The sequence below is a fragment of the Clarias gariepinus genome, chromosome 9 (genome assembly GCF_024256425.1).
Source record: "Clarias gariepinus isolate MV-2021 ecotype Netherlands chromosome 9, CGAR_prim_01v2, whole genome shotgun sequence".
Classification (NCBI taxonomy): Eukaryota; Metazoa; Chordata; class Actinopteri; order Siluriformes; family Clariidae; genus Clarias; species Clarias gariepinus.
In genome coordinates this window covers 31,431,494-31,452,752 of record NC_071108.1, presented here as the reverse complement: position 1 = coordinate 31,452,752, position 21,259 = coordinate 31,431,494, and the positions used below count along the sequence as shown (strand labels likewise).

Genomic DNA, 21,259 nt, shown 5'->3' with positions numbered 1-21,259 from the left:
GGTTTTTATCATATCATCACTATTGTCCTTCCTTTTTATTAAAATTTCCACACTGTTATGAAGTTCACAGTTTTATGATGTCAGCTAATACAACTAACATTTAAATTAATAAATTATAAAATCATGAAGCATCTATAAATAAATGCTGATGATAAAATAAGGACGCTGTGGTCAACGACATGAACTATGTAACACCATATAAAGAATGAATGAATGAATAAATATGTAGACTAATGATCAGCGGATTAGTGCCGTACAGGTCTTGTATAGCACAAGATGTCTTTATGGAGCTTGTTATGGTAACAGGATCCAGTGAAGGAAAGAAAAACATTACAAACCCATATGTGACATACTTTTGGCCACGTAGAGTATATTAAAATGATTTAAAATGCTATAATCTCTCCTAGATAATACTGATATGAAAGTATTGCTGTAGGACTGGAGTCTGGTCTTAATGCTTTTTATTATTTATTTATAATTTTTTTGCCACTGGTATTGGTCTGACTAATAGTCCTAGTCTTGATCAGGAAGGAGTTTTCAAAAATAATATCAATAATAAATAAAGGTGTTTGCTGCATCTTTTAAACATGTGCAACGTTTGACGAGATGTAATTCCTACCACTATGAAAACAGCCTAATACAACTGGCACAGTGCACAAATGGTAGTTTGATGGTTTAATGGTCTTAATCTTGACTCTATCTCCCATTCAGTTGGTTTCAACTATCTGAAGACCAGTGTTATTTTTTTTTACAGTACTTTAGTCTTTAAAGTAACTAAGTACATTACAAAATGACTGTCGTTAATAAGTAATCAGTTACATAACAGCGTTCCCTTCAGATAAAAGGAACTAGTTTAAGTACTTTTCCATTGCAGAAAATGAAAACTCTTTTGTGATTCCTCATGCATGTTGGTTTAGTCAAATCAAATTCAAATTTTATTTATTTGTCACATACACAGTCATACACAGTACGATATGCAGTGAAATGCTTATACGACTGCTAGTGACCTTAAAGGAAAAGAATAGTAAAAGCTTATACATAAGAAATAATAGGAATGAAAGAAATACTTCAAAAAATAAAATTAACTAGTAAGATATGCTGTACAAAGTAAAATATACTGTAATAAGAGAAATACGTTAGAAAATAAGATTAACTAGTGCAAATGTACTGTACAAAGTAATAGTAAAATAAACTTTACAAGACTTATAAAGTCAAGACTTTATAATTATTCTACCATCATCTCTCAGTGAAGTCTGGCCCATAATCTGTTAACTACTAATAACCCTATCACTCGTTTGTCCGGTGCCCCGCATACACGAACACTAAGGAACGTAATACCGTTTAGATAAAAATAATAATAATGTATATTAAGAAATACAACGGAATATTGTGACTAAATGGCTTTATTTTATTATTAAAATAAATAATTATGTTAAATAATTACATGTTAAAGTACCATTCTTCTCTGCCTACTTTTAAGGGAGCGGTGCCCCTGTGCCTCTTATTGACCGGCCACCACTGTTTGTTAGGGAACATTAGTGAGCAAACAGCATCATGAAGCCCAAGAAACACACCGGACAGGTCAGGGATAAATTTGTGGAGACGTTTAAAGCTGGAAAAGGTTATAACAAATATCCCAAGCTTTGAACATCTCACAGAGCGCTGCTCAATCCATCATCTGAAATTGGAAAGAGTACGGCACAAATGCGAACCTACCAAGATATGATCATCCACCCAAACTGACAGGCAGGACAAGGAGAGCATTGATCAGAAAAGCAGCCAAGAGGCCCATGGTAACTCTGGAGGAGCTGCAGAGATCCTCAGGTGGGACAATCTGTCAACTATTAGTTGTGCACTCCACAAACCTCAAAGGGGTATAAATACTTTTGCAGAGCACTGTACATTATAGGCAGCTATAATCAGTCGCCCTTTCACCAGCCTGATTTTTTCTCACTCTGTGAGAAGTTAATTTGATACAAGAAAGAAAATCATAGCTTGTCATATTACAGGGAAACTCTACTGCCCTGAAGACCTTCTACAGTGTGTTCGTGTTAATAAGCACCGACACAGGAGACTCCTTCCATAAGGATTCGATCCGTGTCTCCTTTCTATATCATACTTTCACAATTGTGACTTCATTTACGGAGGCACAGTTACAGAAAATGAATCGAAGCTTCCTAAACAGAACTGACGTCAAATTGCGGTAATGTTCAGTCAAAGGTTTATGATTCATAGACTTTATGCTTCTGCTTTTTCTTTTAAAGCATTGCTTTATTGTCTGCTGCAAGGATAAGAAAATTTGGGGGAGTAAAATACTTGTAAAGCTAAAATAAAAAGTTGAATATAATGGGAGTGCTTGGTTAGCAATTATTGAATCAGGTCCTACCGAAACTGGTATAACGTTTTTCCGAGCTGGGAACAGATGTCCACAAGCTGGATTTGTAAGCCATCTCATGCCTTTTAATGAGAGTCTAAAAATGTCTTCTTTAAAAAGAGATGTATTTATATTTTCAGTGGCATCATTTCGAGGACAAGCTTAAGTTTTTATTCTGAGTCACTGCTTGTCTGCGGAACAGAAGCTGTCCTTGAATCATCATAATGAGGATGATTAGGATAACAGCAGCGATAACAGCGCTACATGATTATAATAGCGCTGCCATGATTGTAGTGTAATTAGGGAGACGGAAAGAGAGGGGACGGTAAAATTGCTTTCAACAGGTTTGGATCCCACGGCGTTAATCAGGCACTTAACCTGCTGTGTGCCAAATCTGCACCGTTAACGCGGATCCCGCTGTTCGTATTCCTAATGAGAGTGCTGCATATTCCACTACGCATAAAACTGCTGTGTTTGTATGTCAAGGGTTTTTATACCAACCTCGGATCCAGTCCAGGAAAACAGGAATTATAATATGTTTAGAAGATGGATTGTTTTCTATCAATTGTTGTATAATGTCGTAGCTTTACAATAAGGTCCTTTGCTACAGTACATTCAGTCAGCTTCACAGAATGCAAAAGTATTCACTCCCTTTGACTATTTCCACATTTCATAGTGAGACAACCTGAAATAAACGTATACTTTTTTTAAATGTAATTTTTATGTGATGCACCCATTTTCAACACGTGATTATTTATAATTTTTTTATACATAATTTGATTTCACATGAGTTGTATACACGACTAATTTACTTTCACATGTCATAATTTTTATTCCCCTTAAAGTCAAAAACTTTGGAAACATCTTATAATTCCATCATCTACACTGTAAAACAATACAGAAGTATCCGAAATACACAATAATCTCCTTTAAACAGTTGATATTGAGATGTATCTGCTACTTATACTCTGTTAATCCTTCATAACGGCTCTAATCTGAGGTTCTGTTTGGTAATTGGTGATTTTTGAGGCTGGTGACTCTAAATGAACGTCTCCTCTGCAGCAGAGGTAACGTTTTGGTCTTTCCTGGGAAGGTCTTCATGAGAGACAGTTTCATCATGGACGCTGATGGGATTCACAAATGCACTCGACACAATACTGTTCTTGGTAGAACTGTTCCAGAAAGCCTGACCTTCAAGTCTTAAAATAACTGATTGTTGTTACCTGTTAATTAACTACATAAACCTATATGTGTTATTTCACACTTTTATCTTCAGTATTGGTCTAGAATGTATAAAATAAATCACAAAACAAAAAATGCATTCAAACATCTGACTGGTACTGTATATCGTGCATTTTGTTACCAGTTATTTTTATGTGATTGACAGATTTTTTAAATGCACTTTATGTACATGATTTATTATCACATGTGGGTTTTTATATGACTGATTTTTTTTAGTATCTTTTTATGACTCATTTATGTTCCACATTATTTTCATATATTATTCATTGTCACGGTCACTTTTATTTTTGCAAGTGTTTTTCATAGTTTTTATCCATTGTGCATTTTAGTATGCGATTACATGTGACTCATTTATTATCATAATTTTTTTTACTATTGATTTGTTTTTTATGTGATTTATTTTCACATCTAATGTTTGAAAATGCTTCATTTTCACATGTGATTTTTTTGTACAGGTGTTTTTTTATAATTTATTTTTACATGATTTTTCAATCAGTTATTTAGCCATTCCACCATATCAAACACTTTCATGGTCTTTCTCAGACGTTAGGCACGTGGTATGATTTTTAAAGAAAAGGCTACAGGTGGCGCCCAATTCAATGAAACCTTTCGAGCACGCAGGCTTTCAAACAAAACAAAACAAAAGTTTGAACTGAATTTCTGTAACCAAGAATAAATAATACTTTTAATTTAAACAGTCAACACTCTTCCATTCATTAATTGTCTACAAATCTGTGACTTCTGAATACTTTGGCAAGAGCTAATAAGCTGCGGCTTTATGTTGTAATAAGTACTTTTTTCCCAAACTGTCTTTTTGTTCATGACTCATTTTCTCTTATATAGCAAAGAGACCGGAATCAAAGTCCTATAAACAGTTACACAATAAACTGCCCCAGAGTATAATCCAAAAACAGGATTACATAAGTATACACAAATTGACGTGCAAAAAGTTCTTACTTTTACAAAATCATCTATGATTCATTCATTATTCATGAACCATAATTCAACTGTATGATTCAATTAATAGTTAATACTACATGTCTTCTGCACCTCTGTAGCACTGTTTTGTGAAATGAAGCACTGAGTAACAGTGATGTCCTGAAGAATCACTCTTCTGTGACGCTCATTCCCGCTCCAGCGTGTTAAACGTGACGTGGCGAAATAACACCCTGTTCATCTGTCAATGACTCAACATGTTTGAAGATTTGAGAAATAACTCTGGCACCTGGACCTGATGCTCTCGCTACATCTGCGCTTCCAAAGAGACACATGGGAACAGGCTTTTCCTCAGTGGGACTCTTTTAGCACTAACAAAGAAAGCTGTATTTAAGGGATAATTGGTTTGCTGGCAAAAATAGCAATTCATATACACTGGATATGTCAGTGGGAGTTCAGTGGTTCAGATTCCATGGTAGTGAATAAAAGGCTGAACCCAACTGGCAGCACTTCTAGCAAGTTACTGCTGAGCAAAACACAAAACACTTAACCCCTAATTGCTCAGCTCTGTTGTTGTATTATTGTTTTGTTTTATTCTTTCGCTTTTGTATGTCAAAAGTTTTTCAAATTTAAGTTTCTCAATATTTACTGAGAACACTGGAAGACTCTCTATATAAAATAACTATACTTATAAGGTTATAGTATCAAAGTGCTCTTATAGAAGTTTCTTTGTAACAGTTATCTCACCAAAGTTACACTAGAAACTTTGTGCTACAAACATTTTACTTAAAATGGAACCCTAAAAAAAAATCTTAATTTCTTAAATAATTATCTTAAATAATTTTTTTAAAAATCTTTATAGTGTTACTGGAATAATACTACGTAAATCTTTCAAACTTTCCTATACTGTAAATTTTCTTTTTCAAAAGTTACAGCATAAATGTTTAAATGTTCTAGCATTAAAGTTATCTTATGAAGTTCTTTCTACACTTCAAAAGTTATCTCAGACACATTATGTTATAAAAATTTACCTTACAAATGTTACTATTTTACAATGGAAAGGCTATTTTACAAAAAGTTAGCTTGCAGAAGTCATACTAAAAAAGTACAAAAGTTACAACATAAAAATTGTCTTACTATCCCGAGCAGGTTCTCTTACAATAGTTACACCTACGGTTATAGTACAATAGCTCAATTTTCATGAAGTTCTTAATTCTGAAAAGTCTCTGAGGGTTTAAAAATGAAAAAAATGAAGCATGTTCAAACATTACATGTGAAAATAAATTAATAGCGAAAAAATAATGACAATAAATGAATCACATGTAATCGCATACTACCTTTGTACAAGGTTTTGGGAGATTCTACAGTCGCTGTAGTAATCAGTTCCAGACCAGGTCAAGGTCACTTTAAGCCTTGAACATTTTGTGTCAAAAGTCAATAAATAAACATGTGCACGTAATGAGAACGCAGCTAATAAATCAAGCAGTAGTAAAATGTCTTGCATGATGTCACTGTAGTAAAGTCTTAGTGTCACATATAATGAATCAACGCAAACAAATTTTCATCATAAAATACAATGGAACACAGTTTAAATCAAAAGTCTGTCGATATTAGGTTAAAGGTTTAAAGATAATTATTTTAAGTGGAGTTTAAGGTTATGATTTGTGTTATAAACAATCATACTATTAATATTTTATGCTACATTTATATTAGGTAAATTAAACAAGATATCTTTTGATCTTGAAATCCTGCTGTTTGGTTTTAATAAAAAAAAAAAAAATAAATCTAACCAAAAATTTGAATAATTGAACATTAACCACAAATTCATTACCTTCTAAATAAAAACTTCTTTAGTGAAGCTCTTACATAAATAACTGTAAAAGTTACTTGTTTTACATCAATACTATAACTGAAAAAATCAGGAATAAGTGTATTCATGGGTAGTATTAACCTTTAATAATATTAACAAATTATTTAATGAATGTCTTTAAAAATAACAAATATAATCATGGATCTTAGAACTTTTGACTCTCAGAGTAGAAAAATCAAACGCAGAAGCTTTAAGGGATCTTCCACCGATTTTCAACAGAACTGTTTTTTTTTTATCAGAACGCTTTCCCAGTAGCACTCTAGCTTTCTCTAGAAGACTACATCACTCACAGAGAGGATGCGATAGTTTATAAATAATGCCAAGATTATTATTATTATAATTCTGCTTGCCTCTGCTTACTAGTACAACATATTACTCACAGAGCTTACTGAGCTCTCTAGTCCACATTATGTAAGAGCATAAATTACAAACAAAAACTATTTACATTCATCGGGATTTCCTGTCACTGTTGACGTCTACAAAAAGTAAAAAAAAAAGGCCCATTGACTCATTTTACAATAAATTACATCTATGTTTGAAATTAACCTCTCCATCATGATCTTACACAGAAAACAGGAAACAGGAAAGAGATTTTTTTTTCCAGGACATACTGACTTTATTATGTAAACTTAGATACAGACTAATCCCAACTGAATCAATTGATGGGAAAAAAATTGTTATTGCAATCAATCAATTGAACCGACCACCACTCAATTGACTTGAACACCACTCATTAATGAAGAACAGCGTATAAAAGTTAGTAAAGGATTGCATTAGCTTTTGTAATAGATTAGTTATTGCAAAATTGCAATTAAAATTGATTTATGGAAGGTTAATAATCAGAGGAGGTGAAAATCATGGTTATTGCTAAAAAATCTCAATAATGGTACACTCACTCAGTCACTTATCTTCTATTTCGCTTTATCTTGTATATAGGATTGCGGGGCCATGAGCCTATCCTAGGGGACTTAGGGCGCGAGATCGGTACATTCTGGATGAGCTGCCAATCCATTGAAGGGTACACACACATACACACACTCACGTGCACACTACAGCAATTTGGGAACACCAATTAACCTAATCTGCATGTCTCTAAAAACCCACCAGGCACAGAGAGAACATGCAAACTCCATGCACATGCACACAGACCCCAAGGCGGGAATCGAACCTGGACCCTAGTGGTGCACAGCGTCAGTGCTAACTGTTAAGCAACTGTTAAGCAACTATGATGGTACACTCATTCTCTCACACATTGTCTATACCGCTTTATCCTGTATTCAGGGTCACGGGTGGCCTGGAGCCTATCCCAGGAGACTTAGCCCTAACCCTAACCCCAAGACAGGGTGCCAATCCATCGCAGGGCACACACACACTGACTCACACACTCATTCACACACTGCAGGCAATTTGGGAACACCAGTTAGCCTAATCTGCATGTCTTTGGACTGTAAGAGGAAACCGGAATACCTGGAGGAAACCCACCAAGCACAGGGAGAACATGCAAACAGAGACGGGAAACGAGCCTGTGTCCTTGGCCACAGTTTGGCTGTGATGGTCAGGATTGCACAAACTTTTGGCCACACGGTGTAGCTTAAAGATAAACACCATCCCAGTTACAAAGAGATCAATAAGCGATTACACAGCAATTATGCCTCATAGCTTTGTAACATAGTGTTTTTTAACAGAGCCTTGAGGGGAAGATGGTCTGTCTTTGATAAAGAACCCCGACTTTGTAATTCAGACCGAACAGACAGGCGTGGAGAGGACTGAGCAACACCATACTAAATCTGATGGTTTTGGGGTGGGACAGCACATTATGCATTCTTTTCAGGTTTATTAAGCTGTGCACAGGCGTAACTGTGCATTTCTCCTCGTTGTTTAAGTTACACACACACCATAAAGATGTATTACTGGGAATAAGTTATTATACTACCATGAAAGATCATATGGGCAAAACTATCTATAGTCCATGACATCAAGCCATTCACTGCTAGTACTGTCAAACACCTCACAAATACTTTAATAATATATTCATTGGGATTCCGAGTGGACGGGAAAAGTCTAATGTCAGCTGTGGAATACTGCTTATAGTAAACGGAGAAAACAACAGTGAAGGTCCTGATTCTGTGGAGCATTATCGCCAACATTTGGTTCGATTTTGCTGTATTATAGACCGCCTTCGTACATATTCTGTTAGTCTGTCCCTCAGGTCATTTAGATAGAATTTAATAATAAATATTTCATCCACAATCTGTAACACACTTACTGAACCCGGGCTTTTGTGGCTGTAGCACCAAGACTTTGAAGTGCCACACTGATTGAGTTCAGATGGATGGACTCTTCAATTCAAACATTCCGGAAAACCCATCTATTTAGACAGACATTTGAATGAATGTGGTCAGTCGGCTTTATGTTACTGGACTTAACTTTAACTGGGCTGTGTAGCTGTATGCACCATGGACATTTTTTTATCCTGTTGTTTGTGTGAAAGTGCTACATTAAACATTTAATTACTCACTTATGTACGTGCATACATACTGTACGCACATACATAAATACATAATTACTAACATACATACAGAACTTACTTAAATACCTCTATATGTGATTATATGTATGGACTTAATTACTTACTTAATTTCTTATTTACTTACATACGCATGTATTTACTGAATGACTGTTTTGTATGTACTTTCATATATATGTATACATACATACATACATACATACATACTTACTTAGTTACTTACTAAATTACTTATACTTACTTATTTACATACATACATACATACATACAGACTTACTTACCTACTTACTAGCAAACTTACTTACCCACACTTACAGACTTACTTACTGACTTGCAGATATACTTATCATATATATATATATATAAACTGTGCAAATGTCTTAGGCACCATATCATATGCTGTACCAATTTTGTTATATATGTTTATCAAGTCTGCATAATTATGTACAAAATCATTAAGTATTTTCATATATAACTTAAAAACAAACTTAAATAACATTACAAGAGAATATATGCATGACTGTAAAGAAAAAAATATATAGTACAAGACAGACCAGTTTTCAGATGGAAACAAAAAACCTAATGTACGCTCCTGGGATTTACATAAAAATAGAAAGAAGCGAGTGTGACAAAGTTACCAGAAGAACTCACATTCTCCAGCAAGCTCAGTAAAACCTAACAGCTGTTTTCTTATAAAACTGCACAAATCTGTGTCTAAAACTCCTGATTTTAAGCAATGAGTTTTCACTCCAAATATCGACGGTTTATTTTATTACTTTTTATTGCTCTGTATAGAAGTTTCTTTTATGCAGAAAATTTTGTATGTAAATTTTGTATGTATTGCCATATTTTTGTATGTGCCCAAAACTTTTGCACAGTACTGTAAGTAAAACAGATGTTAGGTTTTACCGAGCTTGTACGTACATATATATGTACATACTTCACCATGAACTCAATTATTTACATATACGCTTATGGACTTACTTACAAACGTACAAACTTACTTATCTACATATAAAATGTATGGACTTACTTACTTATATACTTACTTACTACCAGATTTACTTTCTTACTTACTTACTTAAATACATACTTATAGACTTACATATGTGCCTACTTAATAACTTAGATACATACATATACATGTACATACTTCATCAGGAACTTAATTATTCATAGACATAATTACAGACTTACATACAAGCGTACTTACTTACATAAATACCTACTTATGTACTTTCTTTCTTTCTTATTTATATACATGCTTACAAACCATGCTTACTTACTTATATAATACATACATACATGTACATAGTTCATCATGCACTTAATTATTTACATACATGCTTACAGACTTACTTACAAACGTACTTCTCTACGTATAAAATGTATGTATTTGCTTACTTACTGACTTACATTGTTTACATACCTGCTAATGGACTTACTTACTTTTACAGAATGAATGTTGTTCAGAAAAGTAAATATACAGGTAAATGCTAAAAAAAAAAAAAAAAAAAATCTGCATCCATGGACTTTTTTTTGTTGTTATATGAATTCTGATACATATATACACGTGTCCCTATGTCCCCAGACTTTTGTCCCACTCTCTTGTGTTTCATCACATCCTCAGGTCAGAAACAAAAGTATCGACACTCGTGGAGTTCGAATCACTTCAAAAGGGAACCGAATCCCTGAAGTGAGTCATCACGGACATCACGGAGTAAAACCCGCCCTCGAGAGGACTCTCGGTCCCCGGTCCCTCCCTCCCGATACAACCTCCCCCACTGTCTCATCTGTCTCTCCAAGTAGTCCGTGTCTTTCCCTCTCAGCGCTGTGCTGCTGCTGCTGCTGGAGTGTGAGTGTGTGAGAGTGTGAGTGTGTGTGTCTATATACATGTGTGTGTGTATGTGCGTGTGCGCGCCTCACCGTGCCGTCCCTGCGCTGCTTCCCCGGACCATGGAGCTCGCGGCGCGCGCCTTGTTGCTGCTCGCGAGCCTCGGCGCGGCTTCCTGCGCGGCCACGGACTGGGACGCGGCGGCGGCGGCGGCGGTGGTGGAGCCGAGCTACTACGACGACGCGCTGATGAGTTCTCCAGAAGCGATCGACTACAAAGACCCGTGCAAAGCCGGTGAGGATCAGCCGCGAGCGCATGTTTACGCTCCGCGCGCTGTTTTATTTACTTGTTTGTTTGTTTGTTTGTTTTTTTCCTCCGCTCACTCTCATGCGCCCGCGGTGACAGCCGGAGATAAAAGCATGAAACAAAAACAAAAAAAAGAGATAACACTACTCCCGGTGTGTTCGTGCGCACGAGCGGAATGTGTTTGATGTTACTTTGTAACAAAATTGTAAAGAAAAAACAAACATCATATTTTGCACGTAGCATGAGACACAAGACACGTAAAGTTTTTCCCCCCGTTTTTTTTTTTTTTTTGGTGATGTGGAGATGAGAGAGAGAGAGAGAGAGAGAGAGTGTTATAGATTTTAAAAGGAAAAAAAAACTTTCCAGCTATCATATTTTAAAAAAAGGCTTTGATTTTCTAACTGCCTGTCAGAGCATGACACTTTGTTACTGTTGTGAGAAACTTTGGCATGCAGTGACGCAACATCTAGTGAGTATTTTTTTTCCTTTTCTTTTCCTTTGATGCCCCTCAGCCCTGATGGTTGTGGTTTCATATACAGTAGAACATCCTCCATCCCTGAGAAAAGAGCGATTGCTTGTGGAATTATATCGATTATAGCCAGTGATGCTGGGATTTGTGGTTTATTTCCAAGTTTGATATATGATGTGGCTCAGTGGTTAAGGGGTTGAACTGCTGATTAGAAACTTCCCCGGATCGAGCCACGACGCTCTCGTGTTGAGCAAGTTTCTTTACCCAAAAGTGCTAAGATGCAATCAGGCGTAAGTAACTGAGACAGAAATCACGGTAATATCTCCATCTTTGTCAGGCGGTATGTACAGTAGACAGTCCCTTTCCTTCACCTTTCATGTATGATGCATGACATCGTCTCATATATCATACCAAACCCCTGTGAAGAGACTGAGCCAGAAGGGCTTGTTTGAAAATAATTCCTTTCTTACAAGTCCAACACGGCTGATGAGATCTCCACTCATAAGACGAACCGATGTTGGCTAATTAACCTCAATATATCAATTTAAGCACAAAACGGTGGCTTCGGGCGCAAGCGTAGTGATTAACTTTAGTTCCCTGAGGTTCACGTCACCATTCTTTCATCTTTATGAAGCTTTAGTTTCTTTCCCTAATGTTGAGTTTGTTGAGTTGCACCGCTGTTGATTATCTGATAGGCTCCAACCACTACCACTACCACTTCCACCACCCGTCAACAAGGTCACGGACTTCAGTCGTCTCCGAGATCTCTGCCTCTATTAACTACTTTCCTGCTCCTGTCCTCCTCTCTGCGTCTTTCCCTCCCTCCCTCTCTTTCATCCTGCTCTCTTTCGCTCTTTCATGGCCCGGCTTTCTGCCTTGTCCTCATTTGCAGCTCAATGGAGGCCCTTGGCTGTTCATTTTTACGTTTTCACCCCTTGGGAAGGGGAGGAAAAAAAAGGACAACAAGTGGAGTGGCTGTGGGACAAATTGCTATTCTGGTCACATGATGTCAGTTTGACCCACAGACACGCTGAAAACATTGATCTTTCAGATGAGCAACATCTTGGGATTGCATTTGGATGCGGTTGTCTGTGCGTTTCCTTAGGTGCTGGAAGTTCCAGGGCGTATACATTTAGATCTTTCTTAGCCATGTTTGGCTTTGTGCCCTAAAGACAAATCGATGTGATGTTTTAGCTGACACTTAATGTACGTTAGTGCTTCGTAAGACGTAAACACTTTCAGGGAAGTAGCTGAAAGCAAGGCTGGTAAAAGCGTATGGCGTATAAATGTACTTAAAAAAAATGTTTTTAACACCTTCTTTTGCCAATCCTAGTCAGCTTGACATGTCCACTCAGAACCTTGTAACACCAAATCAGCACCAATAATGCAAATAATAACTAAAAAATTTCAACGAGGGTTGGGGTTGGAAAATTTGTACAATTTTCTTAACCCATAGTTTTACTTGTAAACAATCAATAATCAGTTAATCATTAACAAGATGCATACTTATTATTTAAACAGCACTAGTAGCACAGTTATTTGCAAAAAACAAACAGAAAGAAAAACATAAGGCTGTTGAAAATCCTCGTTTAAAACTCCAGGACTGTGCATCACTTTAACTATAAGTGCGCCCTCTTGTGGTGTACATGTAAATAGACAGACGAGCCACAGCGAAACATGCTGCAAAACAAACATTATCTGTTAAAGATTGTTTACAATCAGCTAAATTTTTGGCAATAATAAATCGACTGAAGATTAATCATTAACCTGACTATTCATATCAGGTGCTGTGATGTGTAGACCTTCCTGAAGATTGTTTCCCTTATTTTTCCTGTAACCGCATTGTCTGTTACGTTGCATACATTTGCTATCGATGATAAATTTTAAGTTATTAAAGCCTGGCGTACCTCAAACCGACAATTGTGTTTTCTTTTCTTTTTTTTAAGTACGAAAATGTTTAGTGCATTAGTAGTATAATCCTATTGTTTTTATTCCAGTCAGTAAAACTGTCTCAGCTGTTGTTATAGGAAACTAATCGACACCTTCTGACTGAACACATGCGAGACTTTGACAGCGCCCTTGTATAATAAACACTTGGCAGAAGAGAATCAACAGATTTTTTTCCTTAATTTCTTTCGGAGTTTTAAGTGACCGAACCATCCGGTCGGCTCGGATACGAGGTTATTCCGTCCTTTCATGTCTGTTCTGTCCCAGGGGGCTGATGGGAAAGTGCTTGAGAGCGTCGGTGCCACGGTGGAGGTTAGAACAGGGCAGCTCAGCGTGCCTTAGACATCGAAGCCCAGATGGCGTGTTTATATACACACACACACACACACACACACACACTCAGGGTTGAGCGGCCCCGAGTTCCTCGTCTCCTGTTTGACAAACAGTCCTTGCGCTTGCTACTCATTGATCTGCTTGTGTAATAATGTTCCTGTGCTTTCACACGAATCAAAACAAGCACTCGAACCCCATATCCTGCAGTCATTCTCGCTGTGACTCATGTTCCTTGTTGGAAATTTGCTACATTTAGGGAATCGTACCAAAGTTTGGCTTGACCATGACGATATTCACAACTTGCCCCGTTTCGCTCTGGTTACTATGGCGATCGGTGGTGGACGATGGTCCACCGGTCTTGTTTACGTCTGGCCACAGGTTTATATTCGTCTGGAACACTTTTCTGGCCGCAGGCTTCAGAATCAGAAGGGTCTATCCACACTTTCGTGCCACGCAAGAGCGCGTTCGGAGCGAGGCGCAGTCGCTGGGAAGAGTGAAAGAGTTTCTTGTGAAGCACTTGGTGCTGAGTAAACCAGCGAGCCAGAGAGAGAGAGAGAGAGAGAGAGAGAGAGAAGGAGAGTTTGTTGAGAGGCTGCAGGAAAAAGATCTGGTGTTGGTCAGTCGATTTGATCGCCTCTTGAGAAAGTATGTGGGTTTTCTGGTTTCCTGATGAAGTAAAGACAGACACACGTACTGAGAGAGAGAGAGAGAGAGATGTGAGGGAGACATGCACAGAGAGAGGGAGGGAGATTAAAGTATGCGAGTGAGAAAGGAAGAGAAAGACACCTACTGAAACAGAGACATAAGAGAGACATTGTTTTTTTTTTTAGAGTTTGACTTTAAGATACTATCCTTACGGTAACTGTCACTTTGTACATTTTTTTTAAACATATAAATTTTTTTTTATTTTACGATTTTTATTTTCTTAAAGCTTTTGAAACTGGAATCCATTTATTTAAAAAAAAAAAAAAAAAAAGATAATTTAGGGTTAGTGTTAGTTAGGTCAGAGCTGCGCTATTACCGTTTTAAAGATCCTGACCTGCCTTCATCTGTTTTGCAGATGTCCTCCGAGCACTTGAGGGGAAACGGCACTTTAACACGTGAACAGCACACACGCACACATTTCTCTGCAATGCTTCTTGTCCCTTCTTGTCCTCCTTCTCCAGACACATATGCACTCTTTCCTGGTGTGGTTTTTAATATAGGATACGGGACGAGACGGTTCGACCTGAAGCCACATTACATCGTTTACCAAAAAAAAAAAAAAGGATTTCAGACTCTTGTTGGTTTTCTTCCAAATGCTTTGGGCATGAGAGCGGAAAACCACAAGGGTGAGCATTTGGGGTTGGTGCCAGAGTCAGAGAGAGTGGCATCATGCAGTCTTACAGTTGTACTGCTGGGCCAGACGGGCAAAGGAGGGGGAGGGAGGGGGGTAGAGAGAGAGAGAGAGACAGACAGACAGAGATGGAGTTGGAGATGAAGCAAACATAAACACACAACATCGAGTGAGACAGAGACAGAGACACCGGTAGAGACAGATGCATAGCGTGAGTCAGAAGAACCGAGACACGGCACATGCATGAGACAGACGACAGAAAAAGACAAAAAGGGGTCAGACAAAAACACAGGCGCGGAGAGGCGAGAGAAAGAAAGATGAAGAAACAGTGATACTTAAATGCATGAGACATAAACAGAAAGAGAGACAGAGAGACTCGGACACATAACCAGATTCATAAAGGGAGACATAAGAAGTGACGAGAGAGAGACACCGAGAGAGACTCGTAGACAGACTCTGAGAGAGACGGATGCATAGAGAAAGAGAGAGAGAGAGAGAGAGACACTACAGTAACATGTACACATCAGCCAGAAAGACTGATGTGCAGAGAGAGTGGTCAAGACAGACATGTTGAGAGACACACCGAAAGAGAGGGACACCTTCCAGAGGAAAACAATAACCGAGAAGGTTTATGCTCATGCACAGAGTTTAGAGTGTGTTGGAGGAGACAGCAGGGCTCCCGGTGTGAATGAGAGAAGCGGTGGGGAGACGAGCCATTGAAAAGGTTATTGTAAGCATTCCTTTTTCAGTGCGACAGCATTCGCAAAGTGAAAGTATGAAATTATTGTTCCCTTCATGCTCATCTGTCCGTCAGCTTCGAGATAAAGACAGAACAAATGGAAACCTTAATTACATCATCTTTTTGTCCAATACAAAGCACCACAGTTATTTCATTCGAGTTGTTTTTATGTAAAACCTCAGCAAATGAAGTCTTACATCGTGAGTGATGTACTGTAGGTTCCCGGGCTGGAACGTATTGCAGCGCCTCGTTATAGATCACGTAGGATAAGCAGCTTTCATTATGTTATTGCAATTTTAAAAAGAAAAAAAGTTTTACCTCTTTGTCTGAAATTTCTTTTCACAGACTTGAGCTGTGCGATTTCAAACCATTGCCAGTTTTCGATTCACAGTTTAATTTTAAATAAAAAAAGAAAAAACTTTTTTGGAAACAAATAATTAGCAAAAATTAGATTCTTTAAAACTGATAAAATACTTTAAAATATACAGCAGCTTTTGCAGAAAATACGAAGCGCCCTGACTTTTCACAAATACTCGCATTTTGCATGTGTATCGCTTTTTTTTTTTTTTATTATTTAAATTTTTTATGTGGTTTTTGGATGAGCCGAGTCGAAAGTTCCCAGTTTATTACTATTAATTGAAGCATAACATACTAAATATTAGGGATGAGAATCACCGGGGACTACCCGATATGATGTTATCACGATACCCAAGTAGCGATTCGATTCGTATTGCGAAACTGCTCCTACCACACAGAATCTTGTGCTGCATGCCAATAGTTAAGAGCATACCCCCTACAGGATTATAGAGGAATGGCAACATTTTAAAACCTCAAATTCAACCATATATAAATAAAAACTAATTTTAAAAATCAATTTTGGAGTCAGTGTGGCTAAACATTGTCTCCTTGCACCTCCTGGGTCTTGGTTCGATTCCCGCCTCAGGAAGGTTCTGTTGTAAACGTGTACATTTTAACATGTGGCGTTTGAGTGACTGTGATGGTTGACTTGCTTTTGAAGGCTGCTCCCAGTGGACATTTGAGGAACTGCACTTTTTGGCACTTTCTTGTTGGCATCATTTTTCAGAACCGGAGTTTGCGTCTTACGCAAATTACGTTTCTTAGTTACGTTATGCAGCTATGACCAGTCAGTGACGCTGGAGACTCCTTTCAACTATGTGTCTCCCCTTTGCAAAAATGCCTCAGTGAGCCGTCTTGTTTACTTTCTGACCAAACAAACATTCAACAGAAGATCAAAATAATAATAATAATAATAATAATAATAATTCCTCTGCCATTTGTTTTGGAACCGTCCAGACAAGAACTCTCATGTGTTTATATTATCTCATCCATCCATCCGTCCATGAACACTCAGGGGACTGTTGCTTGCTCATGTCTAATGTAGCCCTGAGATGTCATCGCCTTGTTTCCAGCTGCTTGAACACCATGTGATGTGGTCGAATTTGAGCAGAACCACCTGTTTTGGGGCTGTACCCGTTCACAGAGTGCCGTTTCCGATCAGCCTGGTCCTGCATGCCTAACTCGCTTTTTTACTCATCGTCCATTTGCATCTGCTGTACTCGTGGGAGATGCGACGTAATCACCACCGTGCCGTGGCACTTGTGCAAGGGCATTTCCTGTTTAACTAGATGTTTCCGCAAGAGATTCAGTCTCAGCTGGTGTAGTTATGTAAGCCTTTTACAGTAAATGTTGCTTCGCCTGGACAGGGAATAAAAATGATCCATGAGTGGCCACGCTGTGATTTAAACAAAAGAAAAGAAAAAAAGAAACCCAGTTTGTTGACAGCTGAAGTAAGAAGATGCATTTGGGTATGACATCACAACATCTGGCTCTCCTTGCAGGTATTAAGATTAATTCAAGGCTGAGGTTTGTTTGTGCTTTACATAATGCTTTAATGCAGCCAAGTCTAAGAAACTGAGGAAATGGATTTCAGTTCTATTCCCTTCTCTTCTTCATGCTTGACTCGTCGTCTTCTCTAAACAGTCAAAGGAACAGCAAATGGAGTCTTTCTTAGTTTCTATTTTTCAATGTCTAATAATAATAATAATAATAATGTGCTATCCATTATAAGTGGATATGAGCATCTTTTTTGTGGAACAAACCATCTCTTCAATCTTATGGTAAAGTTTCTGTTAGGTGTCACTGCATAATAATTTTTACACTAGGCACTTTTGCTTCACATCAATCCCGAAAACAATTATTCCTATCATTCCTATTTGGAGATCTTCCACAGTAATTGTTTTTCCATTATCAAGGAAACTTGCATATCTTCCCTCTCCGGTGTAGTAGGTGGCAGGATGCACCTAGTTAGTTTGCGAGCTGCCAATAAACACGAACAAGACAGAGTACAAGGTAATGGACCTTCATGTTATAAATATTATTATTATTGTTGATATTGATATATTGGCTTAGTGGTTGGCACTGTCGCCTGGCACCACCAGGGTCCGCGTTCGATTCCTGCCTCGGGGTCCAAAGACATGCAGATTAGGCTAATTGGCATTCCCAAATTGCCCGTAGTGTGTGAATGCATTGTGTGAATGTTAATTGGAGGTCTTACTACGGCTGTAAAAATGGGAATAAATACAATGGTCACCATTGGTCTACACAGTCCCTAGTTGGACTACAGAGGTACCTAGATGGATGGATGGATGGATGGATGGATGAATTTCGGAGATGGTCTCAAAACCGGTCCTTCTGTATGGTGGGTATAAGAGGAGTAAAACACTCAGGGCCATTTTATTATCAGATTATCAGAAAACAGTAGAGGCACTTCATCACGCTATTTTTTTTTTTGTTCATTATTTTTCTATAACAAGTATTTTATTCCATACTATAATTTCATATCCTATACATGGCATAAAGCAAAGGAAAAAAGCTGAGAGAAGAGAAGAAGGTGAAATGGCAGACATCTACGGACTGTAGGTTTATTCAGAGTGTGCCAGCTTCGGCCAGTTTAGAGGTCCGAGACTAGCCGTGTCTGCGTCTGCCGGCTGATGTGACAGCAGGTCATTCAGGGTTCTCTTGGCTGACTCGCCACAGCTTGTTTACACTGCCGGGACTCCCTCTAGCTGATCTGGGATCAGGGTTTTTTTTTTTTTCCCTCCCCCAAAGTTTGAAACTAGGATTGGGACTGGAGACACCCATGGGTTAGCATTTATAAATACAGTTGCCTCCAAAAGTTTGTATACCCTAAGGGCAGACGAATCAAGAAGACAAACTGTCTTGAAGTGAGAGAAAACAAAGAGAGGCTGGTGAGGGAATGATTGCTAAGTGAGAACAGGTACTGACTTGTCTCAGGGGCGATACGCAACATTAAGTGTAACTTTAAACGGTTGGAAAAAATAAAAGCACAGCACGTTGTTTATTTATAATAAAAAAATTGGATTCTTCTGCAAATCGCTGTGGATTTGCTGATGTAAGGAAATAGTCAGCTTCAGGGTGGGAAAGATATTTGCACCCCCTGCATGTCCAGTTTTATCCATCCGTCCGTCCATCCATCCGGAAATAGGAGTCAGAGTGAGCATGTTCTGACGATGACACGTTCTTGGGGAATGGTTTTATAATGCAGTGTAAATAAGATTGTTCGCAAATCTTATTTTCACATCCTGAACCCAAGTGCATACTTCTAACTTAAAAAAAAAAGAAAAAAAAAAGAAGAATTAGACATAGCATTGGCCAGGACATTGGCCTGCGTTGGCCAGTGACAAAGCAGATTGTCCGAATGACTAAGTTTGCCCCTTAACCCCACTTCTTATTCCAGTAACAGGGTGCTGAAACATGATAAAAAGACATATGCATATCTTACAAAAGTTTCCACCCATGTGGTTTCTAAGTGGAAAAAGGGATTTGTTCGGATACTTTACACTCTGCACTGACTAATTCTCAGACTCGGCACTCGTCTGTAAATCCCCTTGCTTTGGGTGTGTGCAGTGCAATCCTGAGGATTTTCTTCTTTCTGTTCACGTCATCACAGACAAAAAGGAGTTGACCTCGTAATGAAACTGTGTTTCGGTGAAGGTTTGGAATATTGCGGCGGTGCATTTTCCGGCTAAACAAAGGCAGGCGCCATGTGGTTCATTAACAAGAACAGCATGCTTTGTTGTCAGTTAGGAAACCACCCCCGAAAGCCATAGGACGGCATGCATTCACTCACCTCTTTTACAGCTAATTAGGCCCAATAATTAGAGTGCAAACTGTCAGGGGCTTTGATTTGCACCAGCAGAAGCCTAAGCTGTGGAAGAAGTCGCCTCTAAATGTATGAGCTTTATTGTGATGGCAACCCTCAGAGTTCCAGCATGAAGTGTTGTTGCCTTATAGCTGTAGGGACTCGGGTTCGATCCTGAGCTGCAGTTTCTGTCTATCCGAACATAGTTATACATATTTTGTGCCTGATGTCACGGTGTCCGTCCACCACGGTCCCGCCCACTTCTGGACGGCGTAACAGATGTTACTTACAGGAAGCCACATACAAAACCAGTCACGGAAGCACTTTTAGCAAGAGAAAGTAAACACCAGAATGCATCTTTGCTTAGTAATAGCTTCTAAGTTGCTCTGAATCGTTCATAATGTTCTGTTTACAATTAACATGAGTTACAAAGCTAAAACGTTAATAACACCAGGCTAAATCCCAAATCCCTCTCTAACCCCTGATCAAGGGCACTACTTGGTGTCTGGAACGAGGGGTTATATATCATACACAGCGCACGTCTTAAAATTTTTCATCTATTTGGGCTTCAACCCCAGAACAGGGAATAAAAAGCTTGAAACGTCGGTATGAGTGAATGTTACCTGGACACCTTTTTATGAAGCGTAAAGCACAGCGTATTTCACAGCATCGTCTTATTTCCACCAGAAGCACGGAAAGAGCTAACGCAAAGGTTAATGCTAGCAAATACCTCTAAATTCAGGAGGAATCACATATTTGTGTATCGTCACACTATGTATGTACTAATACTTTCTGTAAACAATAAGTATTTTAGTGTCTTGAAGCATCGAAATACAAAACCAGGTAGCTAGCGCTCATCTCATGACACATGTAATACATTTAAAATCTTGGTGAGCAGACAGAATTGCATATGTGTTCAAGTCTGGTTTGATGATGTGCCGAATCAATGGCTCTTTGTTTTGGCAGTAATTGGGCTGTTCTGCAGTAATGGGGTGGGGCGGGGGGGGACGGGGGGGGGAGATGTGTTGTGTCTGGACTGACATCAGCCACTTTTCTGACCCCCTGCTGATTTCACAACACCTGATTCCATTTACGAGCGTGTGTTCCTGCATGAGCGTAGGAGGCTCTGCCTCGCGATGTTATGTCGGCGTGCTATATACGCC

The 21,259-nt window shown here is 38.4% G+C and overlaps 1 protein-coding gene across 2 annotated transcripts in view; it reads left to right on the top strand.

Annotated features, from left to right (window-relative positions):
• The first annotated feature begins 10,741 nt into the window (after window positions 1–10,741).
• bmp1a (bone morphogenetic protein 1a) overlaps window positions 10,742–21,259 on the top strand; it is a 61,854-nt gene continuing 51,336 nt past the window's right edge. For both annotated transcript variants that reach the window (XM_053503381.1, XM_053503379.1), the window contains exon 1: window positions 10,742–11,077. In XM_053503381.1, the coding sequence (XP_053359356.1) occupies window positions 10,843–11,077 (235 nt within the window). In that variant the 5' untranslated portion in view covers window positions 10,742–10,842. The remainder of the gene's footprint in view (window positions 11,078–21,259) is intronic.